This window comes from Macaca thibetana, chromosome 20 (assembly GCF_024542745.1).
Source record: "Macaca thibetana thibetana isolate TM-01 chromosome 20, ASM2454274v1, whole genome shotgun sequence".
In the NCBI taxonomy this organism is placed as follows: Eukaryota; Metazoa; Chordata; class Mammalia; order Primates; family Cercopithecidae; genus Macaca; species Macaca thibetana.
Window position 1 is genome coordinate 53,865,587 of NC_065597.1, and position 27,261 is coordinate 53,892,847.

Below are 27,261 nucleotides of genomic sequence, written 5' to 3' on the forward strand. Positions count from 1 at the left end.
CAGTTTTGTGTCCATTTGCACACTCATTTTACATTCCTTTTTTTCCAGATAAATTCGCCCTTCTTTGACTTCACTTTTGGATTGATTATAACATCTGCTTGGTTCACTCGTAATTAAATAAAATGTTTAACATGTGTTCATTTCATAATTATGAGAATCATGACATACGTTTTTGGGAAAATTATCTTTTAATAAAATAAGCAAGTAAATAATATATCGATGGTGTACTGTGTGATGCAGAAAATGAAGCAGAGTGTTGAGGAATGCAGGACATGTTATTTTAGAAGTGTTCCAAGAAACCAGGGAGGCGGAGGTTGCAGTGAGCTGAGATAGCGCCACTGCACTCCAGCCTGGGCGACAGAGCGAGACTCCATCAAAAAAAAGAAGTGTTCCGGGAAAACCCTTCTGTGAATAAAAATGCAAGCACATAGGCGGGGCGCAGTGGCTCATGCCTGTAATCCCAGCACTTTGGGAGGGCGAAGCGGGCAGATCATGAGGTCAGTTCAAGACCAGCCTGGCCAACATAGTGAACCTTCGTCTCTAAAAATACAAAAAAATTAGCTGGGCGTGGTGGCACGCGCCAATAGTCCCAGCTACTTGGGAGGCTGAGGCAGGAGAATCGCTCGAACCCGGGAAGCAGAGGTTGCAGTGAGCCAAGATGGCGCCACTGCACTCCAGCCTAGGCGACAGAGTGAGACTCCATCTCGAAAATAATAATAAAAAAAAATGCAAGCACTGTGGAAGGTCAAGGTAAGAGGATCTTTTGTAGCCCAGGAGTTTGAGACGACCCTGGGCAACATGGTGAAACCCAGTGTCTACCAAAAACACACAAATTAGCCTGGCGTGGTGGTACCCGCCCGTTGTCCCAGCTCTTCAGGAGGCTGAGGCGGGAGGGTCGCTTGAGCCCGGGAGGTGGAGGCTACAGTGAGCCGTGATCGCGCCTTTGGACTCCAGCCTGAGTGACAGAGCAATACCCCATCTCTTAAAAAATAAAAATGCTAAAAGAATTATTCACGTTCTTCTGAAAATCAAATTTAACTGGGCGTCCTGTATTTTATCTAGCAACCGTATGGTGAGTGGTCTCAGAAGACCCGCGCTGGGTAGAGGGATCTGGGCTGGGAAATATCCCGGCCCGCCCCGCGTGGAGGCGGGGCCTGGGAAGTGGGCGTGGCACCAGCGGCTCCGCCCCGTCACGTGCCCACCGCGCCTGCCGCGCAGTCAGCCGAGTAGAGCGCCAGGCGGCTACGGCAGCTAAGGAGGCGGTGGCGCCCGCGGCCGCGGCGTCGGGGCTGAGGCGATGGCGGCGACTGCGGTGGCGGCGGGGGCGGGGGCTGTGGCGGGAACCGAGTCGGCCCAGGGTCCCCCGGGCCCGGCAGCGGCGCTGGAGCTGTGGCTCAGTGAGTAGCCTGGCAGGCCCTCGGCGCGGCCGCTGCGCCGCACGTGAGGCCTCACTTCCCGCCTCCCGGGGCCTTGCTTCTGGGCGGGCGGCCGCAGGGAAGGCTGGCGGCCGGGTAGGGGGTCTGGGCCCTGCGCGGTGGGGAGGATCGCCCAGAGGTCCGCGGAGAGACGCCCCAACCATCCGCCGGGGCTGCGGCCCCGTCTGCGCTCTGCCCCTCCCCCTCCGCCCACCCGTCCCTTAGCCGCAGAACAGGACCCGGACCCCGACCCCGATACCAATGGCTACGTGACCTGCGCTTTCCTCTGCGCCAGGCACTGTGCTCACAGCGCCTCAGCCCTGCTTAATCCTCGTTCCCACCCCGAGCTGGCTTCTATTATTAACCCCACTAGGGAAGCGGGGACGTTGAGGCTTAAGGAGACGCAGTCGTGCAAGACACGCAGTCTCTTTGGAGCTGAGAAAGATCTCTATCTGGCTACCGCGTCAAAAAGAGCTTTTTTACCTCTTGTGTTTACTTTGGCCGGACTTTTTTTTTTAAATGCATATATATATATATATATATATTTTTTTTTTTTTCCCCCCCTCTAAGAGACGGGGTCTCATTATGTTACCCTGGTTAGGCTCAAATCCCTTGGCCGGAATTCTTCTGCATGTCTCCTGTAAGCTTCACAGTAATCTTAGGGGCTATTATTATCTCCGTTTTACCAATGAGGGATTGAGGATAAAGAGGATAAATAATATTCCCTTTGTACCCAGCCCTGCTAGGTGCCGGGAACACTGAGAGGCATAACACAGGGTCCTTGCTCACAAAAACACTTTTTAGTGGGTACAGGCCGGCAGTCCCATCACCTTACTAACGGGATTGGCGAGGAGGAGGAGGGCGTTCGTTTCACCTGTTGTGGTAGAAGTTGGTTTACCTGGGGGTCGTCACAGCCGACCGCATTCCAGGCAGAAGAAACTGCATGTGCAAAAGCTGGGGACAAGAGAATGTGGAGCACTTCGGGAACAAGTAGGTCAGTCCGCTGGAGTGCAAGCCTAAAGCGCAGGAATCCGGGAAAGGCTGCACGGCTAATTGGGGCGAGATCTTCATGAGCCTTGTGTGCTGCAGAAAGGAGTTTGTTTTTTCCGAGGGCGGGGGAGCTGTTTGGGAGTTTTCAGCCAGAGAATCTGATCAAGGAAGCCTGTTAAAGGCGTCACTTGCAGCCATATGGTGCTAAGTTGGGCGGAGAGGGTGAGACTTAAGGCAGGGAGAGCAGCTAAAAAGCTCTTTTGGTGGTGGTTGGGGGTCGCAGGAGGACTAAGGCAGTGGGGAGAGGGAGAAGTAATGAGCAGGCGGCAGTCAGCAGCCTCGGTGCCTTGGAATGGAGACGGGACAAGGAGAAATCTAGGCTAGATCGCAGATTTCAGGCTCGAGGAACTGGTGGGTTACAGATGTCTCCCCTGTGAGGAGGAGCTGGTTCAGACAGAGAAGGTTGAGATGTGGAGTTTGAGGTGCTTGTGGCATAGTCAAAAAAGAGATGCCCTCTAGGCAGCTGGTTGGCACCGGAGAGGGCGAGTGTGGGATGTACGGTTTGGGAGTCTGGTTCATTGGCAGTCAGCTTGCGGGAGAAGCTTGTGAATATTAAGAGCAGAGGTTTGGGGAGAGAGCGTGGGGAGCCCCAGCATTGAAGAGGCAGATGGGAAGAGAAGACTGAAGGCTGAGCAGAAACAGGCAGGGGGAGACCTGCAGGGGCACCCACTGATAGCAAAGGAGGGATGTGGTTGTAAGGTAATTTTGCTACTTAAAAATGGGGTAGAATGAGGAAGGAGAAGAGGGAACTTTGAATTTGGTAACCAACCAGTTATTTAAGGAGACGTCCTTGAGTTAAACAGTAGACAGAAGGTAGTAGTTTTAGGAGGCAATGGAGAACAGAAGGCTTAGACTGGAGTTGCAGGAAAAAAAAAAAAGGACTGGTCATGCCTGTAATCCCAGCACTTTGGGAGGCCGAGGTGGCGCGATCCTTTGAGGCCAGGAGTTTAAGACCGGCCTGGGCAACAGGGTAAAACCCCATCTCTACTAAAACACAAAAAATAGTCATGTGTGGTTGCACACACCTGTAATTCCAGCTAATTGGGAGGCTGAGGTGGGAGGATCGCTTGAACCCTTGAGGCAGAGGTTGTGGAAGTGGAGCCGAGATTGCACCACGGACTCCACCCTGGGCAATAAAGCGAGTCTGTCTCAAAAAAAAAAAAAAAATGTAGCCGGAGTAAGAGAAAGTAGCTGCCTCAGGTGGAGGAGATAAAAGGAGGGCTTGGGCTTGGAACTGCCCAAGGACACGGTTCTTCAACTCCAGCTTTTTTTGAAACAGAGTCTCACTCTGTTACCCAGGCTGGAGTGCAGTGGCACGATCTCAGCTCACTGCAGCTTACCCCTCCTGGGTTCAAGCATTTTTTCCACATCAGCCTCCCCAGTTCTAGCTTTTTTTAAATTTTTATTTATTTATTTATTTATTTATTGAGATGGAGTCTCGCTGTGTTGCCCAGGCTGGAGTGCAGTAGTGCCATTTCGGCTCATTGCAGCCTCCGCCGCCTGGGTTCAAGCAATTCTCCTGCCTCAGCCTCCCGAGTAGCTGGGATTGCAGGCACACGCCACCACAACGGGCTTGTGTGTGTGTGTGTGTGTGTGTGTGTGAGATGGAGTTTCGTTCCTGTCCAGGCTGGGGTACAATGGCATGATCTTGGCTTACTGCAACGTCCACCTCCCAGGTTCAACAAGCGATTCTCCTGCCTCAGCCTCCCAAATAGCTGAGATTACAGGTGTTAGCCACCACATCCGGCTAATTTTTGTATTTTTAGTAGTGATGGGGTTTCACCATGTTTGTCAGGCTGGTCTCAAACTCCTGACCTCAGGTGATCCGCCTGCCTTGACCTCCCAAAGTGCTGGGGTTACAGGCATGAGCCACTGCGCCCAGCCCAGGCTAATTTTTAATATGTTTTGGTAGAGATGGCGTTTTACCATGTTGGCCAGGCTGGTCTCAAACTCCTGACCTCAAGTTATCTGCCAGTCTTGGCCTCCCAAAGTGCTGGTATTACAGGCGTGAGCCACCGTGCCCGGCCTAATTTATTTTTTATTATTATGGTTTTTTTCATGGTGTATACATTGTATTAAGCTCCAGCTTTTGGGGGCAATGTCCCAAAGTTGCTAGATCTTCCTGTTTTTCAGGAACGACTAGAACCTATATTCTTAAGTGAAATCTCTTGGGTTTTCAGAAGTTGGCGCCGACTTTGGGCCATAATTTGGGGAAGGCCAGGCAGAATAAATGTGTGGGGAGGGTGCAGCCAGTGGCCTCCTCAGCCGTTTTTCATGAGGCTTGAATGTAGAAGGAGGGAGAAAGGGTAGCAAGAGGGAATTTAGGAGTAATGGAGATTGTTTTAGAAGGAGAGGGGCACATGTGAGCCCCCCTTCATGTTGATGTTCCTTTGGGGAACTGCCCCTCCCCAATTCTGGGTCCAGTGTCCCATACATTGCAGAGGGGCCTGAAGGTGCTCAGAGCCAGAGCAAAAAGGGGGGACCTGGCCTTACAGAGAGGAAGGACACCTTTTGTTTTTCCGACTGTCTGGGGAAGGAGATCAAGATGATTGCACATGCAAACAAGTTTGTCCGTGCCACTATCACCACCCGAGTATTAGGTGCTCAAGTGGAACAGGGGACTTGAGGAAGGTGGGGAAGCGTGGGGGAGTGGCTGGTGAGGCAAACCGAAGGGGGCCCACCCAGACAGAGAGCTGGGTTTCTCAACCTTTGCATGAGTGACATCTTGGTCTCAATAATTCTGTGTTGTGGGGGCTGACCTGTGCACTATAGGATGTTTAGTGGCATCCCTGGCCTAAACCCACTGGATACCAAAGCTCACACCCTTCCTCCCAGTCATGACAGCCAAAAATGTCACCAGATACTGCCACGTTTCCCCAGGGTTGAGTGGGATGGGATCACTCCTACCCATCTCCCTGCTGAGATCCTGCATTAGGACTGTGGAGTGCTGACTGGACATCAGGAATGTGGGTTGCAGTCTTCATGGCTGTATTTGTTGTTGTTGTTTTTCTTCTGGGAATAGGAGCAGAGAAGAAGTGAACGATGGGTTAAGCCAGATTTGTTGGGGATGGTGGGGCATTGGTGCTGCAATGGAGGGATAAGGGGGTCGTGGGATTGATGGTATGGCCAAGATGTGGGTGTAGTTGAAGGCAAATGCGCATGCGTCTGAGCTGGATGAAGTCACCAGGTGTTTGAGGAATGGCCAAGCTCAGGTCACTGGCCAAGCTCAGGTCCCTGCAAACAAGGCAGCGGTATCTTTAAGATGGGAAAAGAGTAATAAAACCTGTCCTTAGGGTTGTTGAAAGAATCAAAGACTTTGGTACACAGAAAGCACTTAAAATAGTGCCTTACTATGCTTGTAGTAAGTGCTCAAGAAGAGCCAGCTATTATTATCATTAGGCTTTTATAGCTGCAAGTAATCGAAACTAACTCATACCCATACTCACTTACCAAAAAAAGGAAAGTAAAGAAAGTCCCAGAGTAGGGGTGGGCTTAGTCCAGGAGCTCACTTCTTTAGGAGGCAATGACAAAGAAGTCATGGTTCACTTCTTTGAATTTTCTCTGCTTTGCTCTTGTCTGTACTGCAATCCCAGCAGAATTCATTTCTTTTCTCCATTGATTTGCAAGAGTTATTGCTCTTCTGCCTGTTGGCTTGGGTTTTGTGTCCACCTTGGAGTCAGCATGACCTGGGGTCCTGAAATATGAAGATGGCCAGACCTGGGGTGGGGTGCGGGTGGGGTGCAGTACCCAACCCAGGGCCAAGGGTGGGGAAGGTGAATGGGGGACCTAGAATTGAGGAGAGGGGTTGTTCCCAGATTAATATCAGGAAGCTGTTACCAGAATCTCATGCCTTAAAAATACAAACGGCAGCGCCTGTGCATTCTGTCATTCGGTTCTGCAGCCGTTTTTTCCACTTCATGTATTTTGGTCATTGTTCCACATGACTGCAGATGTAGTCACCTTGTTCTTTTAAATGAAAAGCCTTAGATGCCCTGTTGTATGGGTGTCCTAGGATCCTTTTAACCGGGTCCCTGTTGGTGGACATCTTAGGTGTTGCTAGCCTTGTGCTATTAAAAACAGGACTCCTCTTGGACTCTGGGATTCTAGCTCTGGTAGTGCTGCCAGGGAGGCCATGGCTTAGTAAAAGTTGGGTGCTCAGTAAATCTGTTTCTTCCTTCCACTTGGAATGATGTGTAGGACATTCCCATGCTGGGTCTTGGAAGTTTTCACATGTGCTGAATTGGATGATTGCCGGACTCTTGGAGTCCACATGTTCCTCCTGGGGAAGGAGTCCCCCTGCAGCGTGGACTGCTGAAGGATTGCATTCTGCTCCTTGGGGTGACCACTTCCCTACAGCGTTGGGGCTCCCCTTGCTAGCACAGGCGGCTGCTGGTGCCAGTCATGACCCCGGTGGTTGGTTGGCAGCTGACGTGGGATGGTTTGGCTTCTGAATTAGTCAATCTTGGATGAGCCATTTCACTCACAGCTGGAGGTCTCAGCTGTTTTCTTAACACCTCTGGCCCTGTAGCACGCTTGAAATGAATCATACAAACACTGCTTTTAGTGAGGAAATACATGGCAGCAGTGTTATTTCTCAGCACCCCTCTGTCCTGCTCAAGTGCCAGCTATAAATAAACCACCTTGGAGTCTGGGATAGCCCAAAACAGAGAAGGCATCCTTTGAATTTCTCCCTGGCCATGCCCTGTCTGGCCCCTAGCTAGTCCTTGGAGCAGATTAGTATCAAACTGACCTGCGGGGGTTGCTGTGGCCTGGTCAGACCCAGCTGCTGGCCCCCTGGGGGTCATTTTTTGGAACTGCGCAAGTCCTCTGAAATAGTTTGTGCAGGCTGGGATTATGTGTTTAGGGGCCCAGTTATTTCAGACTGAGATAGCCATCTCCCCGTGATACCAGTATGTCCAGCCAGCTGGCCAAACACTGTCTAGCAAAAGAGGAATCATCTATTCAGTAGGTACCTGCCAGCAACTCTTCTAGGTTCTGGAGCCTGTGAGAGTGAATGAGACAGGCCTCCTTTTTGCCTTCAAGGAGTTTATGAGCGCGAAGATCAAGCTGGCTTCCAAGAGAGGCCCTAACTTTGTCAAGGAACTGAAGACCTCACCGCGAGAGTGGTTAGAAACACGTCCAGGCTGTGGAGCTGGGCCAGCCTGCAACTGAATTTTTGTTTCTGCCATTCCCTTGCTTTGTGGCTGGGTAGGTTTCTTCATCTGTAAAATGGTGTAGATGTTTGTGCCACCCTGGGTTCTGAGGTCATCTGGCATGGTACCTGGCTCATAGTCGGTACTTTTTCTTTTTTTCTTTTTCTTTTTTTTTTTTTTTTTTCTGATACAGAGTTTTGTTCTTGTTGCCCAGGCTAGAGTGCAATGGCATGATCTCAGCTCACCGCAACCTCCGCCTCCTGGGTTCAAGCAGTTCTGCTTTAGCCTCCCAAGTAGCTGGGACAACAGGCACGCAGCACTACACCTGGCTAATTTTGTATTTTTAGTAGAGATGGGGTTTCTCCATGTTGGTCAGGCTGGTCTTGAACTCCCGACCTCAGGTGATCCGCCCACCTCGGCCTCCCAAAATGCTGGGATTACAGGCATGAGCCACCGTGCCTGGCCTCATAGTAGGTACTTTTTAAAATGACAATGAACACCGTGACTTTTGAGCCATGATAAATCTTTTTGTTTTCTTCCCCGCCGCAGGAGAATCCGTTTTCCTTTTATTCATTATGCAGTGGGGCTAAAGTGCAGGGCACGAAGGCTTTTACACAAAATTTTAAGTTTTTATGTATAGGTTTTCATGGAAATTTAAACATTTAACAGTGATAGGGATAATAACCCATCATAAGTACATTATCACTAGGTTTCAGCAACTCTTTATTTTGCCATTTATTTTCAACTATCCAAATATTCTAGAAGTATTTTAAATCAAATATACAATATCATTAATTTTGGGAAAAAGTAACTATATCTGACAAGTAAAGATAAAAAAGAAAATACCATTATTACAACTAATACAATTTTCAATATGTAAAATAGATCAAATTATGTATTCACCAAAGAGTAGACTCTACAACCACTGAAGGCTTTGCATGAAATGTTTTGACATGGTTCATCCAACATTTCATCTTCAGACACAAAAAATCAATACATGAAAATATTTAATTACATATAAAGGGCCATCGACTATGGTTGGAGGAGGAAATTGCAAATCAACAGTGGGATATTCCAAACCACTGTATTGTGAAAGGAAACCCAAGAAAGAAAATAGGAATTACTATTGTTCCCGATAAAAGGAAAGGAAAGGTAACTCCTAGAGAGCCACTCCCTCACTTTGCCGTATTCAGATGTCTAGAACAAGGCACAGGTCTGGCCATATCCAAGGGAAGATGAGGATTCAGGGTATAACAAAAGATAGCAGAGATCATGGGGTGTCTTAGGATTCTGTCCCCCACATCCATCCTTGCACAAAAACTTAATCTAACATCTCACATTGGTGGGGATCTGGTGTTCTTGTAAGAAAAAAAGTCTCAGAAAATGTTTCCCTTGTAGACTCTGGGGCAGTTGATCCTCAGCACTTTCTATTTTGGAAGCCAGAAAATTCTTTCTTGATTGAGAAGGGGGGCAGTCTTATGCACCATAGGATTCCCATTGTTGACTGCATGTCAGTGGGTGCCACCAGTTATTAAAACCAGAAATATCTGGGCAAACTTCCTCAGGATGCAGAAGCTGCTCCCGTGAGAACCGCTGCTCCTCTCCATATGTGAACAGACTGACAGATGCAGGCAGCACCAGCAATCTCTTGAACCACTGAGGTGCACTGGAAAATGTGAGTCACAGTGTGTCCCTGTGTTAGAATTATTAAGAGGCTTTTGTTTTGTTGACAAGAGCTGAGACCATACAATGCACCACGACAAGATTCGCTGGGAAAATGATCTTTTCATAAAGTTTTGAACCCAGATGTTCCTCCTTTGTTGTTTTCCTGGAACTGGGTAAATTCAGTTTTCACTTCCATAGCTCCCCTAACAATCCCAAGGCCAGGTCTTTTACTGCTTCCCTAGGTGGCGTGACCATTATCAGCCTGGGGGAAGATGAGCTGATTTCATCTCTTATCGGCCTGGGGGAAGATGAGCTGATTTCATCTCTTCCTTTATAACCATGACATGGGGGCCTCATTTCACATGCACAGATACCCTCCAAAGAATAGATGAGCAGGCCTGAGCCACCCTGGTGCTTGGAGTAGTGACAGCCGTGCCCCGATGCCACTCTCTTCCCACCATTGTTGAGTTTTGGGCCATCATGCATTCAGTGCTTCAGTGGACAGAGAACCAAACGCAGGTGCTCTCACAAATCTGGAGCCAATTAAAGTTTTTTGGACTCCAGCTCAGCTCAGACCACTGTCACCAGCTAGGGACTGTGGACACCACTGGTACCTGCTTGAGACTGTGGGTGACTGTGGGCTCTGAGCAGGGATGTGCTGTGTCCATGTGACACTCCTTCTCCCCAACAGTTCAAGAAGGTGGTGCCCTAGGAATGCCATCTGGACCCAGTGGAACAAGAAGGGCAGAAAGCACCTGGCACCCACTGTTCATACCACTGTCACCCAGTTTCACAATATGGCTAACGTGAAGATGTTTCCTCTCGATGAAAATCTAAACAACAACAACAAAAAAAGAAAAAAAAGCCTAGTTTTGTTGTTTCTCTCAGCAGAAGTGATATTTTCTAGTCTTTACAGTTGAGAAGTTCAGGATTTTATAACGTTAATTTCTCTCTTTAAGATGGCATTAGTGCACCGAATACCAATGAAATTCATGCTGATAGCCCTTGTCATAGCAGCAGCATGTCGATGCAAGTCTTTGTATTCACATGGCGGCGGTGACACAGCCTCCAGTTCCTGTGCTTTATCTTTGTGAAGAAAACTAAATAGAAAATACAGGTCATGGTCATTTGCCAAGGCATGCAGGTCGAAGTAATATTTTGTATAAACACTGGCAGACACATGAATATTAAACTCAAGTGGCTCCAAAAAACACTTCTCCATCTTGCTCATGTTCTCAACTGCCACGTCCTTGGGATTCTGGCTGTCATCCACACTCCACAGACCACGAGTTCTCCAAACCTTGGAGGCAAGAAGCATGGCTCCGAGGACAATCTTTTTCCAATTAGTAGGACAAAGATCGATGTTAGCATTAGTTAAAAATCATTGGATGTACACCAAAGCAACGACTGCACATGGAGCTGTTAGTTTTATGACTTGAAAGAGTACAGAAATATCTGAAAGTACAGTTGCGTTTGGGATCATGCTCGAAGGATTTGCCTGGAACCTTCTCTTGTGAAAGTAGATATATTGGCTTGTCAAAAATAGCCACAGATCTATTTGCGTATCTGTGCTTTGTGTTGTAATATATTGCCAAAGTCACACTTTCTAATGTGTGTCTAAGATCAGGCTGGCTGACTGTGCTGTTATCTAGCAGTATGGTGGAACAAGAGCTGTATTTTCTTTTTTTTTTTTTTTTTTTTTTTTTTTTTTGAGACGGAGTCTCGCTCTGTCACCCAGGCTGGAGTGCAGTGGCCGGATCTCAGCTCACTGCAAGCTCCGCCTCCCGGGTTCATGCCATTCTCCTGCCTCAGCCTCCCGAGTAGCTGGGACTACAGGCGCCTGCCACCTCGCCCGGCTAAGTTTTTGTATTTTTAGTAGAGACGGGGTTTCACTGTGTTAGCCAGGATGGTCTCGATCTCCTGACCTCGTGATCCGCCCGTCTCGGCCTCCCAAAGTGCTGGGATTACAGGCTTGAGCCACCGCGCCCGGCCTGTATTTTCTATCAAGATGCCATGGAGGTATATAATATAGGTGAGAGCTCCTCCTCTTTTCTTGCACACTCATTTGATATTTTCTCAAAAAGAGTGTGCTTTCCCTTGGATGGTCAGAAGCAAAATATTTGAGCATCTCCTGGTCACTGATGTGCTGCAGGTCATGGCCCTCACGGGCTCCTAAATCCGGCTAGGCAGGCTCCACAGCAGTGGGGTGTGGCACTACTGCCACCTCCGCCTCCATGATGTTATAGCTGCAGGGCGGTTCCGCCCACCGCACCCTGCACTGGCTTTGCTTGGGGCTGGCATTGGGGAGCAGCATGTTCCATCTGTTGCACCTCTGCTCCTCTCTGCCTTGGCCTGCAGCTTTGCTTGACGCTGCCTCATAGATGTCAGCACTGCAGGACAGCTCCCCAGACCCCCTGTGCTGGCCCCGCTTGGGGCTGGCATTGGGAAACAGCATGTTCCATCTACTGCACCTCTGCTTCTCTCTGCCTTGGCCTGCACCTCTGCTTGCCACCGCCTCATAGATGTCAGAGCCGCAGTACAGCTCCGCAGACCCCCTGGGCAGACCCTGCCTGGGGCTGGCGTTGGCACACAAGCAGCAGCTCAGCGTGTTCCCCATGAGGCAGCTCGGCTCCTGGCTCCTCTCCTCTCCGGCAACTTGGGCCTTCCCTTGCTTCCAAGTCTGCAGAGCTCAGCATTTCCACCTCTTCCCAGCAAAGGCATGCTGGCAGGGCTAGCGCCTGGCTATGGGGCTGCACTCCACCAGCAGCGCACAACCCCCCTCAGCCGCCTCCCCGAGCTGACTTGTCTACAAGGGTCCCTTGGGAACCTGTTTGGTTTCTTTAGAATGGGTATAGATGCAGCAAGCCTGAGAGCTGTGATTGCGGAGAAGAGAGCACACAGGGAGCTCCTCCTGCCACTGCTTCCCACCAACTGAAGGAGGTTGCCCTGCCAACCACCAGAGCTCCCTCCTGGTTCCCAGGAACCTATCAGGCCCAGAGTCCCCTCCACGCGCCCTCGCCCCCATTGTGATGTGGGAGCCTAGGCACGTGGCTCACCAGGTTCCGCCCTGCCGGTGGCCCCGCCCCTACCTTTCATTCAATTGCTGGCTGCTGGGAGCTTTCAGGTTTTTCCAATGTGAGGAACATCTTACGGTTTCAGCAAACGAAGAGGCTTATGTAAAAGAAAACCAAGCCAGGCAGGGTGGCTCACATCTGTAATCCTAACACTTTGGGAGGCTAAGGCAGGTGGATCACAAGTTCAGGAGATCAAGACTATCCTGGCTAACATGGTGAAACCCTGCCCCTACTCAGGTGATCCGCCTGCCTCGGCCTCTCCAAAGTGCTGGGGTTACTGATAAATCTTGATTGAGTCCTCATGATACAAGTTCTAGCAAATAAGAAAGAAACCTCCTTACGTTTTGTAAATTATTTTGCTGTTTGGCCTTGGTTAAGGGTTTGGAACGTAATTTAACCTCAGAGATTTTTTCTTTCTTTAAGAAAGCTGGTGTCGTCTGGGCGTGGTGGCTCACGCCTGTAATCCCAGCACTTTGGGAGGCCGAGGCGGGCAGATCACAAGGTCAGTAGTTCGAGACTAGCCTGGCCAATATAGTGAAACCACGTCTCTACTAAAAATACAAAAAATTAGCTAGGTGTGGTGGCGGGCACTTGTAATCCTAGCTACTTGGGAGGCTGAGGCAGGAGAATCACTTGAACCCAGGAGGCGGAGGTTGCAGGGAGCCAAGATCGTGCCACTGCACACCAGCCCAAGTGACAGAGCGAGACTCCATATTAAAAAAAAAAAAAAAAAAAATCTGGTGCCCATCAGTGCTGTGTCTCTTTTACTTGGCAGCCAGGGAGGAGGGAGAAGGCTGGATTCTGTGAGGGGAGTTTGGGCCATGCCTCCTGTTCTCTGCTTCTCCCGTTCTCTCCCTGCCTCCCCCTGTGCTCTCCCTGCCTCTCCTGTTCTCTCCCTCCAGGTCCAGTCACATGTGAGATCAGAATTCTTTTGAAGTGTCAACTTTGACCTTGCAGTGAACTGAAACAGAAGCTTAAATGGTATAGACTTTAGGTGATTCAGACATAATCGCTGAGAATCACTGCTTTAAATAATTTATTTGATGAGTTTCTATTTTGTACCTATGGGTAAGGCACTGTAAGGAAGATATGGTTTCTGCCCTCAAGGTTTCATTCTCTTTAGGTAGGACAAAGCATGTGTACATATTACAGTAAAATCCAGAGACTGTACATAATAATGAACAATTATCTTTTATAGACCTCTTAACTGCATGGTGCTGTACTAAGCATTTTAGACACCTTCTCCTTTAAATCATATGACAGTCCTATGAGGAAGGTACTATTTTCCCTATTTTATTTTTTCATTTGGAGAGATGGGGCCTCACTATGTTGCCCAGGTTTGTCACGAACTCCTGGGCTCAGGCAATCCTCCTACCTTAGCCTCCCAAAGTTCTGGGATTACAGGCATGAGACACTGTGCCCAGACTGTTTTTATTATTATTTTTGAGACAGGGTCTCATTTTGTCCTCCCAGGCTGGAGTGCAGTGGCACAACCATAGGTCACTGCAGCCTCGACCTCCTGGGCTCAAGTGATCCTCCTGAGTAGCTGGGACTGCAGGTGAGTGCCACCATGCCTGGCCTTTTTTGTTTGTTTGTTTTTTTGGAGACGGAGTCTCACCCTGTCGCCCAGGCTAGAGTGCAGTGTCGTGATCTTAGCTCACTGCAACCTCCGCCTCCCGGGTTCAAGCGATTCTCCTGCCTAACCCTACTGAGTAGCTGGGACTACTGATGCATGCCACCATGCCCAGCTAATTATTTGTATTTTGGTTGAGACAGGGTTTCACCGTGTTGCCCAGACTGATCTCCAAGTCCTGAGTTCAGGCAATCCGCCCTCCTTGGCCTCCCAAAGTGCTAGGATTAAGGTGTGAGCCACTGTGCCCAGCTGTCTAATTTTTTAAAAAAATTTCTGTGGAGATTGGGTCTCATTATGTTGCTCTGGCTGGTCTCGACCTTCTAGACTCAAGCAGTCCTCCTCTCTTGGCTTCCCAGAGTGCTGGGATCACAGGCATGAGCTCCAGCGCCTACTCCTATTTTATTTTATATTTGAGGAACTGAGGCTCAGAGAGTCCAAGTACCTGTGACTAATAAGGGGTGTAGCTGGAAATCCCTATCGGAGAAGGGGCAGATAAAATATCTGTTCAGAGGAGGGGGAGACAGCTTTTGTTTTATGGGGACGGGAGATAAAAAGATCAGAGAAGTCTTTAGGGTGGAATGTGAATTGGAACTCAAGGGTAGATAGGATTTTAAGATACAGAACATAGGGAGAGAGCTTTGGGGGAGTGGGGAGGAGAATATAGGAATCACTGATCCTTCCCTCGCCCTTGTGTTCTCTCTTCACTTAGAATGGAGTCAGTGGGCAGGAAGATGGTAATTACCTGTCCGATGACTCTCCTGGTCTGGATACACGACTTCCACGTGACATAAATGTGACTGCAGTCAGGAAAAGTTCAACTCTGGGCTGTGTTGAGTAATCAGAGGGAGAAGCAGTGGGGCTGTTGTAGCGGGAGGGAGTTTTCTGCAGGAGCTGGAAGTTCAGACGGGTCTGGAAGAATATGGATAGGGCACTGAAAGGCACAGAGCTGACACTCCGGCCAGGAGAATAATGGTATCAGAAGTACTGCCCCGAGAAGCAACACCTCATTTCCAGAGCCTAAAAGAGCTGCTCTGTCAGAACTAGTACGGTTTCTCATCGGAGCAGCTGGTCAGGCCAGGACTGGATGGCCAGAGGGGAATTGGAAGGGTTGTTGTTTTGTTTTTTTGTTTTTGAGACAGGGCCTTGCTCTGCCGCCCAGGTTGGAGTGCAGTGGCCTGATCTCGGCTCACTGCAGCCTCAACCTCCCAGGCTCACGCAGTCTTTCCACTTCAGCTTCCTGAGTAGCTGTGACTGCAGTCACATGCCACCACGCCCAGCTAATTCTTTTTTTTTTTTTTTTCTGAGATAGAGTCTCGCTCTGTTGCCCATGCTGAGTGCAGTGGTGCCATCTCAGCTCACTGCAACCTCCACCTCCCGGGTTCAAGCAATTTTCCTGCCTCAGCCACCTGAGAAGCTGGGATTACAGGAACACTCCACCACGCCCAGCTAATTTTTGTATTTTTAGTAGACACAGGGTTTCACCATGTTGGCAAGGCTGGTCTCAAACTCCTGAACTCAGGTGATCTACCTGCCTCTGCTTCCCAGAGTGCTGGGAATACAGGCGTGCGCCGTTGTGCCTGGTCTTAATTTTTTTAAATGTTAGTAGATACGTGAGTTCCCCATGTTGCCCACACTGGTCTCAAACTCCTGGGCTCAAGTGATGCACCTCAGTCCCATGAAGTGCTGGGATTACAGGTGTGAGCCACCGCGCTGCCACTAGAAGTTTTATGAACGGGCAGGATTATATTCCTTCTGGTGGCGTGTTCTTGTCTTCCTGTTACACAGTTGAGACGCTTCCAGGTGGCCTCTCTTCTGTCTCCGCTGGTCGCAGGCCAGGTGGGGGCATCCCAACTCGGGTGTGAAGACAACACCCGGGCCAACCTCTACACTGAAAGTGAAGCCACTGTCAGGGGAATAACTTGTCAGGTAATTTTGTTTTGAGACAGAGGCTGCCTCTGTCTCCCAGGCTGGAGTGCAGTGGTGCGATCTCGGCTCACTGCAACCTCTACCTCCCAAGTTCAAGTGATTCTCCTGCCTCAGCTTCCCAAATAGCTGGGATTACAGGCATGCCTCACCACGCCGGCTAATTTTTTTGTATTTTTAGCAGAGATGGGGTTTCATCATGTTGGTCAGGCTAGTCTCAAACTCCTGACCTCAAATGATCCCCCCACAGCCTCCCAAAATGCAGGGATTACACGCATGAGCCACTACGGCCAGCCAGCTGTTCTTTAATTTGCTGGTTCATTCAATTAGCAAATATTCAGTAAGGGCATACCATGTGCCCAACACTGTGCTGGATGGTGGTGGGCAGCGTAGGCACAATTCCTCTCCTTCCAGCTGTCTGCCCACTGGTCTGATCCTGTAGATCCGTGATAAGACAGCCCTTGGCCACCGTGTGTATGGGGAGGGGTGTAAATTTCTTCTTCTTATGCATATTCTAACTTTATTATTTATTTGACAGACAAAGCCACAGACCCAAGCATGTCGGAACAGGATTGGTCAGCTATCCAGAATTTCTGTGAGCAGGTGAACACTGACCCCAATGGGTAAGGTGACTTACACATAGTTGACTCTGGGGGTACCCCACACTGAGTGTAGGCCTTTGTCTCTCAAGACTGTTTTAGGGTTAAGTTCTCTAGGCAAGGCTTGGTGGCTCATGCCTGTAATCCCAGCACTTTGGGAGACCAAGGCGGGAGGATCGCTTGAGCCCAGGAGTTTGAGACCAGCCTGGGTGATAGAGTGAGACCCTGTCTCAAAAAAATAGAAATACAGTCAGGCCGGCATTCATGCTGTCATTTTCCCCCATAATCCTGAGAATGTTATTTTTCTAAAATTAGCAAATTCGGCCGGGCGCGGTGGCTCAAGCCTGTAATCCCAGCACTTTGGGAGGCCGAGGCGGGTGGATCACGAGGTCAGGAGATCAAGACCATCCTGGCTAACACGGTGAAACCCCGTCTCTACTAAAAATACAAAAAATTAGCCGGGCGTGGTGGCGGGCGCCTGTAGTCCCAGCTACTCGGAGGCTGAGGCGGGAGAATGGCGTGAACCCGGGAGGCGGAGCTTGCAGTGAGCCGAGATCGCACCACTGCACTCCAGCCTGGGAGACACAGCGAGACTCCGTCTCAAAAAAAAAAAAAAAAAAAAAAATTAGCAAATTCATGTGGGGGAAAAAAAACACAGGATAGCTCATTTGCAACTAGCAGTTATTAATTTTAAATAGCGTTATAAAACACTAATGCTGAGGAGAACTCTGAATGTTACTGATACAATATAGACACGTTACCTAATTAAGAGATCGGTGTGTTCTCCACCATTTAAATGTAATCTTAAGAAAAAGGAAAGGGGGAAGGTTTTACTGAATTCTGTTTCCACAGCATCTGGATAGGACCTGAAGACTCAGAATCAAGTGAGTCATCCAGATGTTTTGTTTTTGTTTTGTTTTGTTTTCTTTTCTTTTCTTTTTTTTTTTCTTTTCTTGAGACAGAGTCTCACTCTGTCACCCAGGCTGGAGTGCAATGGCGCGATCTCAGCTCACTACAACCTCCACCTCCTGGGTTGAAGTGATTCTCTTGCATCAGCCTCCTAAGTAGCTAGGATTACAGGCACGTGCCACCACACCTGGCTAATTTTTGTATTTTTTTAGTGGAGATGGAGTTTCACCATTTTTGCCAGGCTGGTCTCAAACTCCTGACCTCAGGTGATCCAACTGCCCTGGCCTCCCAAAGTGCTGGAATTACAGGTGTGAGCCACTGTGCCTGGCCCATCCAGATGTTTAATCTGTGTGGTGTCACATATTTGGCCAGTTTGAACCCAGAGTTTGATCGCACTTTCTGCTCTAGCATTTCCTGGGCATTTATCACAGCCATACAGGGCCTGTGCTGCTCTGACTATGCATGGGAATGGGCTGGGACTGGAAGCTTGGAGTTTGGGGGCTGGGGGTTGGCTGAGGTGAGGGCAGTATGCCCTGGGCAGGAGGAGGAACTTGTGTGCTGTAGGTGCAACCAGGGTGGGTGGGAGGTGGCCGTCTCCAGGGCCCCCGCGAGGGCTGTTTGTCAGGCACACTCCACCTCTGCTTTTGGACACCAGCCCCTGGAAGAAAAGTGACTTTACTGAGCATGCTCAGCCACTTGGGTTAGTTTCTTCTTGCCTGCCCAGAGTCTAGGTCTTTTTGTTTCCCTATAGCCCCACACATGCGCCCTGGCTACTGGCCCACAAGATCCAGTCTCCGCAAGAGAAGGAAGCTCTTTATGCCTTAACGGTGAGTTTGGCTTGCCTTGTAGCCTAAGCTTTCCTATCCTTGTCCTATAGAGAGCTGAGAAGCACTTTGCTTCCACCCAGATCCTTTCCATTGGGGCTGGGAGCTCCTCTGAGAGGTTCACCTTCACAGCAGGTTGGAGGAGGGAGTTCTGGGCCGGGGTCCCCACCCTTCTTCTCTTTCTCATCTGTTTCTTCAGGACAACATTGAGTCTACTGTGGGAGAAGGAAAGGAAGGTTTTATTTCATTTGCCCTTCTTAGACCAGGGCTGGCAAGTTCATGTGCCCTGTCTAAAGAGGGCAGCTCTAGCACAGGGCCCACTGACTGTTGGCAGGTATGAGTATGGGCTCAGGATTGCTAGTTTAGGTCTTTGTATATGTTTGAGAGTTTAGATGTTGGTGACTAATTTGCAGTGTTGAAAGCCGTAGTATGGACCAGAGGAGGGGTCTGCAGGCCCAGCTTGCCTCTTGAGTGCCAGTGGGTGATATCTGGCTGGTCTTAGGCACTGGATACCAGATTTCTGCCTCTGGGGAGGAGTTGGTTCTTGAGCCACTTTCACCTCTCAAAGGGTCTCCTTAAAGGTGGAGTGACCTCAGGGTTTGACATACACCACTAAGCTCTTTCCTGGGCATAAACCTGAGGCAGTTATAGCAAGATTGAACAGGGGGCATTTTTTTCTTGATCTGAAAAAGTCCTCTTCATCAAAACTTCAGTGTCCTCATAGGCTTGAGGCAGGGTTAGCCGTGGTTCCAGCGCAGTCTCCAGCAAGTGGTTACCAGTCTGGAGGGGAGCCTGGGACCACTGGCTTTCCACCTTCTCACGGGGGTCCTGTGTCTATGCAGGTGCTGGAGATGTGCATGAACCACTGTGGGGAGAAGTTCCACAGTGAGGTGGCCAAATTTCGTTTCCTGAACGAACTGATCAAAGTGTTGTCCCCAAAGGTGAGTACCTGGGCTTGGCTCTGCCCACTGTGCCACACCTATGCCCGCCGTCAAACTCCTGGTGCCCTCCTCAGGCCAGAGGCAGGCCCACACATGGGCAAAACCTGCTCCTGCCTGTGAAAGCGCTCTTCTTTCCAAGCTCTAGGAAGAGGCTCTGCTCATCAGCTGACCTGTGCCCCTCACTGTTAGCGTTTTCACATTTCCCCTGTAAGAAGGCCATGGAGACATGTGGCCTAGAGGAGATGAGGAACTCCAGCTTGGAGGCACAGGTTCCTGGTAGAGACAGTGAGAGATCCCAGGGGTGGCCTGAAGTTATCCTATCACCTCCTCCCTTGTCCTCTGCACCTGTCCTCCTGGCCCCTGTCTTAGCTCAGCCAGTCTCAGGTAACCAACATTGAGCCCTGCCTTACTGTGTTCCCACAACAGTGCTGACACTGACTGTGGGTCCCACAGTTCATTTCAGTTCTGATGCTCCTCAGAGCTGCATACTACCCAGACCCCATGCGATGAGGGCTCAGTGCTGCTTAGGCTTCCCATGTTTCAGCTGCCAGCCATGAGTCTCATGTGTCCTCAAACTGCTGCACTTCTGCATCCCCAGCTGCAGATTCAGGGGTTCCCATGAACGCCCCGCCTCCCGCCGCCGCACAGATTCCATAATTCCCTAGAATGATTCACATAGACAGGAAAGCACTATACTTTCTATCCCTGTTTTATTATAAAGGATACAAATGGAAGCAATGCATAGGCAAGGTCTTGGTGGGGCAAGAGGGGACAGATCTGCTGTCCCTCTCCTGGACTCTGAGCTTGCCGTCCTCCCATCGTAGGTTCAACTGAGAGGTTCTCTGAGCTTCCTTGTTTCAGTGTTTTTTCTGTTTTTTTTTTTTTTTTTTTTTTAACACATCATTGCTGGCTTGAACTAGCTCTAGGTTTTATTACCTAGGCATGATCCGTTGAATCATTGGCCACGTAGTTGAACTCAATCTCTAGTTCACACCCCCCTGCCTGCCCCTGCCACCTCCGTCGGTGGGGATGTGAGGGCACGGGTCAGGGGATGGGGCTGAAAGTTTCAGCCCTCTGATCACAGGGTTGATCTCTTTGGAGTGGCCAGCCCTTGAAACTCTCTAGGCACTCACTGTAAGTCATTAGTGAAAACTCAGGTGCACCCTGCGAGAGTGTCTCTTGAATAACAAGACACTCTTATGACTCAGGAAATTCCGAGGGTTTCTGAAGTTCTGTGCCAGGAACTGAAACAAAGACCAAGTTTTATTATTATATTCTTGTCTGAGGCATAAAAATGACTGTCTCCAGTGGTGTAGAACAGGCTCTGACCTAGGCCTCTGCATGGTGGGGTTTAGTGTGAGTATTGTGGAGATCAATTCCTTGAATGCCGGGAAGGACTCCGGGGCTGGGCGCCAGATGGGGTGGCCTCTAGTCTCTCCTCACACTCGTACTGTTCCTGGGTGCTCGTGTCTCTGGGCCTCAGCAGCTACCTCTTCAGTTAAAGTGTCGGTCTCCCAAGTCTCTTCCAGCTCTAGAATTCTCTTTCCTTTTTACTTTCAGTACCTGGGGTCCTGGGCCACAGAAAAAGTTAAAGGAAGAGTCATTGAAATACTCTTTAGTTGGACAGTCTGGTTTCCGGAAGACATCAAGATCCGAGATGCCTATCAGATGCTGAAGAAACAAGGTCTGACTTGCGTTACTGTGTCGTATTTCCTCTTGGCTTGGCCTGTATCTTCCTGCTTTTTCGTCTGCCTTATAATTTTTGTTGAAAGCTGGACTTCTTATGTAGGACCATAGACACTGAGGTAGAGTTTTGATTTTTTTTTTTTTTTTTTTTTTTTTACACAATAAATCTTTTATCTACTTACCTTTAAAATCCATAGTGCAGGCCGGGCGCGGTGGCTCAAGCCTGTAATCCCAGCACTTTGGGAGGCCGAGACGGGCGGATCACGAGGTCAGGAGATCGAGAGACGATCCCGGCTAACACGATGAAACCCCGTCTCTACTAAAAAATACAAAAAAACTAGCCGGGCGCGGTGGCGGGCGCCTGTAGTCCCAGCTACTCGGGAGGCTGAGGCAGGAGAATGGTGTAAACCCGGGAGGCGGAGCTTGCAGTGAGCTGAGATCCAGCCACTGCACTCCAGCCTGGGTGACAGAGCAAGACTCCGTCTCAAAAAAAAAAAAAAAAAGGCCGGGCGCGGTGGCTCAAGCCTGTAATCCCAGCACTTTGGGAGGCCGAGGCGGGTGGATCACGAGGTCAGGAGATCGAGACTATCCTGGCTAACATGGTGAAACCCCGTCTCTACTAAAAATACAAAAAACTAGCCGGGCGTGGTGGCGGGCGCCTGTAGTCTCAGCTACTTGGGAGGCTGAGGCGGGAGAATGGCGTGAACCCGGGAGGCGGAGCTTGCAGTGAGCCGAGATCACGCCACTGCACTCCAGCCTGGGAGACACAGCGAGACTCCGTCTCAAAAAAAAAAAAAAAAGCCATAGTGCAAACCTAGAAAGATGATGTAAGGCTTGCTTTTTTCCCCTGTTGCCTGGATCATAGGAAACCACAGCGTGAGAAAAGTCAAAATACAAGCTACGTATGTCACTAAAGCACTTATTTATCTTTTAAAATTCTTGGTTGCTTAAAAACTAACCTTTTCTTTTTTTTTTTTTTTTTTTTTTTTTTTTTTTTTTTTTTGAGACAAGGTGTTGCCCCATCACCTAGGCTGGAGCACAGTGGTGGAGTCATGGCTCACTGCAGCCTCGACCTCCTGGACTCCAGCCATTCTCCTGCCTCAGCCTCCCAAGTAGCTGGGACTACAGACGTGTGCCACCATACCCAGCTGATTTATTCACTTATTATTCTCCCACCCGCACCCCAACACACACACACACACACACACACACACACACACTCACTCTCCCTCTGTCTCTCTCTATCTCTGTCTCTGTCTCACTTGCTCTCTTACTTACACCAAATATTTTTATTTTTTGTAGAGACAAGGTCTTGCAATGTTGCCCACACTGGTCTCAAACTCCTGGGCTCAAATGATCCTCCCACCTCAGCCTCCCAGGCGTGAGCCACCATGTCCATCTTTAACCTCTTTTCCTGAAATAGTGGAACCTTACTGTGAAGTACAGATAAATGCTACCTATGAGCCAGAGTGTGAAAAATGCTATTGTGATAAAAGTAACAATGTGCAAACAGATCTTTCAGTACTTTTTTTTTTGAGACAGAGTCTTACTCTGTCGCCCAGGCTGGAGTGCAATGGGACGATCTCCATTCACTGCGACCTCTGCCTCCTGGGTTCAAGCGATTCTCTTGCCTCAGCTTCTCAAGTAGCTGGGATTATAGGCACCCGCCACCATGCCTGGCTAATTTTTGTATTTTTAGTAGAGATGGGGTTTTACCATGTTGCTCAGGCTGGTCTTGAACTCCCGACCTCAAATGATCCGCCTGCCTCAGCCTCCCAAAGTGCTCAGATTACAGGCGTGAGCCACTGTGCCCAGCCGTGGATTTATTTTTAATTGACACATACTTATACACATTTATTGGAGACAATGTGATATTTTGGTTCATGCATACAATGTGTAGTGATCAAATCAGGGTAATTGGCATATCCATCAGTGAGGTAAGGAGTTTTTAATCCCTGGAATTGGGTAGAGCTTTCCTTTTGGTAGGCAGGATTTGAACTGGGTGTGAGATTTGTTGTTGCTGTAGTTACATCAGACTTCAGATTCCTCTGGTGTTAGCCTGTATTTAGGTTGGGGGCTAGTTTGTTAGTTTTTTCAGGATCTATTCTCTCAGCTGTAGGTCTTCACTTTCCTCTGCACCTCAGAGAGAGCCTTTCTCGTTGTTCTTGCCACTTGTAGCAGTAGACAGCTGTCCCTTGTCAGAGGGATAGGGTGGTGGGCAGGGCCAGTCTTTGTTCTGGTTCACCCTGGTTCTTAGGCAGGCACTGCATCCTGGGTCTTGGTAGGATCTGTTTGTGATCCTGCCTCACCCCAGTGTAGATCTGGGCCCAGGACATAATTCCTGCTCCTCCTCCTAGGGTACTAGGGTTTGTTTTTGTTTTTTCTCCCCTATTCTCTAGCTGCTGTGGGTTCCACCAGTGTTCTAAGGCTGCAGCGTTTGTTCCTCTTCTCCCTGTAATCCTGCCTTCAGGCCTTCCCACTGTTTTTGTGAGCCTCTGGAGAAGAGCTTATTTTCTTTCTGTTGCAGCCTCCAGAAATTCTGTATTCTCTTGGCAGCTCACACTGGCCTGTAAACAATTTTAAAATAATTCTAGCTTAGTTGTTACTATTGGTATTGCCTTTTGTCAATCCTTGGAGGTTGTTTTTTTCCTTAGATTTCAAGTTACTTGGTTGTTGCCCTGTGATCTGAGCTCTCTGATGGATTCAAGGAAGTTGTAGGCTGGGCATGGTGGCTCACGCCTATGATCCCAGCACTTTAGTAGTTTGAGGTGAGGAATCTCTTGAGGCCAGGAGTTTCAGACCAGCGTGGGCAACATAGCGAGACCCCATCTCTACAAAAAAATTTTTTAAAAATTAGCTGGGTGTGGTGGTACCCACCTGTAGTCCCAGCTACTTGGAAGGCCAAGGTGGGAGGACTGCTTGAGCCCAGGAGTTTGAGGCTGCAGCAAGCTGTGATCATACCACTGCACTCTAGCCTGGGAGACAGAGCAATAATCTGTCTCAAAAACAACAAAAATGTTGTGAATTTGCGCACTTTCCAGTGTTTTGTTGTTGTCACAGTGGGGGTGATAGTTCCCACCCTTGTGTGTCCTGTTTGGAAGATGGGAATCTGAATTCCTTTTTATATTGGGCTCTTAAGAAAAGGAACCCGGGTTCAGAATGGACTGTTGTTCCCTGTCACATGCACTCAGCATTTTCAGGAGCTTCATCAGGGACCCTCCAGACACTTTTGATCCCTGGGAGGTTATGTAGCTGGATAAACTGATTCATGTTTTTATAGCATAGGGCCCACAGACTGCAGGCCTTCAGGACTGGCTCTTCTCTGACATAGTTGGCTCTGATGTCCCGGGCACCATGGTGGTCCCTTGGATTCTCCTAAGAGATGATGTAAAACTTCATTCATAGACTGGGTGTTGTCTTTGAAGGCTGTTGACAGTGCTTTCCTAGCATGGTATCAGGAACCAGGGGTTTCTGGACTTTATACTGGATTCTGACTGAAGTTTCTGGGTACCATATTGGTGTCTTAACTTTGTAAATTGCATTTTTAGGAATTATAAAACAAGACCCTAAACTACCAGTGGATAAAATCTTACCCCCACCATCTCCCTGGCCCAAGAGCTCCATCTTCGATGCTGATGAAGAAAAGTCCAAGGTAAAGAACCAGACCTACATGGTGTCTGATCAGACCTTTTCCCTTAGGGACTGTAAATGCCCTTTGATGCTTGAATCAGATTGTGAAGGGGGGCAGGTTACGTGGATTCTCCTGTCCAGACAGGCCCTTAGGAGTGAGGTAGCAGAAGATTTGGGTGCATTCTTTACAGATAAGCCGACTAAAAAGGTGCTGGGCTCTTTGTGCCTTCTCCCTTTTCTGCACAGCCTTCCTTGGGGAAAGAAGGTGCAGAAGGCTAGCTCATGGGAAGTATGGGTGATGGGTCATGTCCTCTATGGGTGTGGTATTGGGGTGGGGAAGGTGGAAGGACTTGCTGCTGTGTGTTGGTTCAGCTCTTTCTCAGTGCCAGTGAGCCTGGCCCTATCCATTTTTCATCCACTATGAACTCCCCAAATCATTGTTCCTTGGACATCAGTATCTAGAGGGACAAGAAGAGTAAGGTGGCCAAGACCCAGGGATAACTCTATGATGCCTGTGAGTGGGGAACCCTTTGGCCTAGTGCTGGCAGGGTTTTCAGTCATGACTGTTCTTGGTCAGTCACAGGTCTAGTTCATGGAGCGTTGGAAGGCTACACGCTATGTACTCATTTCTGTGTGGTATGGTCTGCCTGCCAACGGCACCCCCTCCCTGTACCCACTCCTTGGGCCTAGATACTCTGTGGCCATCAGGTCTCTGTTGTTAGAATGAGCAAGACTAGTCTAGGCTCCGGGCCGCCTTTCTCCCTGGCTTTCCTCCTGCTTGGTGCCTTGGGTTTGCAGAGGGTGGGAGGAACTAGGAAGGAGGTATGGTGTGACTTCTGAGAAAGAATCCTGTGTTACTAGCCCTCATTTTCCCCACTTTTCCTGCCATCCGTTCCATGAAGATTGAGTGACTTCTCTGTGCCAGGCATCCTGCTAGGCATTGGAAATGAAGGGATGAACAAGATCACCAGGGTCTGTCGCATCGTAAAGCACATGGTCCAGGGCAACTGCAGACCTAGCACCCTTTTGGGCCAGAGAATTCCCTGTCGCTGGGGACTGTCCTGTGCACTGTAGGATGTTCACAGCATTCCCGACTCTACCCACGAGCTACCAGTAGCACCCCCTCTCTAGTTGTGACAACCAAATTTCTCCAGACTTGGCCAGACATCCCCTGGGAGAAGTAATCCCCCACGTCCCCCTATCCTACTGAAAACCAGTGGCGGGCTGGGCACAGCGTCTCATGCCTGTAATCCCAGCACTTTGGAAGGCCGAGGCAGGCGGATCACGAGGTCAAGAGATTGAGACCACCCTGGCCAACATGGTGAAACCCCGTCTCTACTAAAAACACAAAAATTAGCTGGGCATGGTGGCACACGCCTGTAGTCCCAGCTACTTGGAAGGCTGAGGCAGGAGAATGGTGTCAACCTGGGAGGCAGAGGTTGCAGTGAGCCAAGATCACGCCACTGCACTCCAGCCTGACAACAGAGCAAGGCCCGGTCTCAAAAAAAAAAAAAAAAAAAACAGTGGTGTATTGGGATAGTCAGAGTGCCTGCATCATAGTGTCCTTGGGACCATTTGGTGAGACAGTGCATGTAAAATGTGTGCGCTGTTGTTAGTGTTAACTCTTCTGTAGCTGCTGCTTCTGCTCTGGTCCTGAGGGAGTTGTGGTCTCACCTACTCTTCCTGTTCACTCTCTCCAGCTTCTGACAAGGCTTCTAAAGAGCAACCACCCTGAGGACCTTCAGGCCGCAAACCGGTTAATCAAGAATTTGGTCAAGGAGGTGGGCATTCTTCCAGTTGGTTCAGTAGAAGCAGCATTTGACAGAGGCTGAAGGACAGTGCGCATGAGCCTATGCTTGAGGGATAGAGGAATGGTTGCCTGGGAGAAAGAGTGGCTCCTAGCCCTGAACTCTGGGGAACAGCCATAGGCTCCCTCGAGGGCAGCAAGGTGGTGATTGGAAGCAGAAACCCCGCTGCTGCCGTACTTCTCAGCTGCTTTCATCCATGCTGCTCAAAGCATTTCCTAGACACCAGCTTCGGTCCCAGCAACAGGTATTGGTATGGACAAAGTCCAGGTTTAGAAAACTGCTTTTCAAAGGGCTTGAGGCTGGTGGCACAGAGGCAGAGGTCACGGTCACCATTCCCCAAACTGCAGTTTCCTCCCCAGGAATTCTGGGCTTTTGAGTATTTTTTCATCCACTGTGTGAGCTCTCCCATGCACTTAACGTCCTGGTGACTCCCCTGAGTGAGCTCTCTCAATAGTGACTCTTTCCCATCCCTTGTTCAGGCTTCAGCCAGAGTTTCTGCTCCTTCACTCCCATCCTCTTCTTTTTCCCAAAAGGAACAAGAAAAATCGGAGAAGGTGTCCAAGAGGGTCAGTGCGGTGGAGGAAGTGCGAAGCCATGTGAAGGTACTGCAGGAGATGCTGAGCATGTACCGCAGGCCAGGGCAGGCCCTGCCCGACCAGGAGGCCCTGCAGGTAATCTTCAGGTGTAACACAGGGGGCTGCACGTGTTTACTAAAGTGAGTTCGCAGTGCTTTCACCTGTATGCACCCATGAAGCCATCTCAGAGTCAAGATGGTAAACATATCTGACACCTCCCCAGATGTCCTTGTGCTGCTTTGTTCTCCTTTCCTGTCTCCCCTACTCTGCAATCCCCGGGCAGCTACTGATTTGCTTTCTGTTCTGATTTGCTGACAACTCCCAGACTCTTGTATAAATGGAATGATGCAGTACATAACCCTCTATTTTTGCCTGG

The 27,261-nt window shown here is 49.4% G+C and overlaps 2 protein-coding genes across 2 annotated transcripts in view; one reads left to right on the top strand and one right to left on the bottom strand.

The window, feature by feature from the left end:
* The window catches only part of CHP2 (calcineurin like EF-hand protein 2), a 256,785-nt gene extending 245,088 nt beyond the window's left edge, over nucleotides 1-11,697 (bottom strand). Inside the window, exon 1 of the mRNA XM_050773846.1 lies at nucleotides 11,694-11,697. The gene's annotated coding sequence lies outside the window, so the exon portion shown is untranslated. The remainder of the gene's footprint in view (nucleotides 1-11,693) is intronic.
* The window catches only part of GGA2 (golgi associated, gamma adaptin ear containing, ARF binding protein 2), a 47,573-nt gene continuing 21,511 nt past the window's right edge, over nucleotides 1,200-27,261 (top strand). Inside the window, exons 1-8 of the mRNA XM_050773833.1 lie at nucleotides 1,200-1,397; nucleotides 16,452-16,536; nucleotides 18,173-18,248; nucleotides 19,088-19,186; nucleotides 20,747-20,870; nucleotides 24,421-24,524; nucleotides 26,203-26,283; nucleotides 26,844-26,981. Of these exons, the coding sequence (XP_050629790.1) occupies nucleotides 1,298-1,397; nucleotides 16,452-16,536; nucleotides 18,173-18,248; nucleotides 19,088-19,186; nucleotides 20,747-20,870; nucleotides 24,421-24,524; nucleotides 26,203-26,283; nucleotides 26,844-26,981 (807 nt within the window). The 5' untranslated portion in view covers nucleotides 1,200-1,297. The remainder of the gene's footprint in view (nucleotides 1,398-16,451; nucleotides 16,537-18,172; nucleotides 18,249-19,087; nucleotides 19,187-20,746; nucleotides 20,871-24,420; nucleotides 24,525-26,202; nucleotides 26,284-26,843; nucleotides 26,982-27,261) is intronic.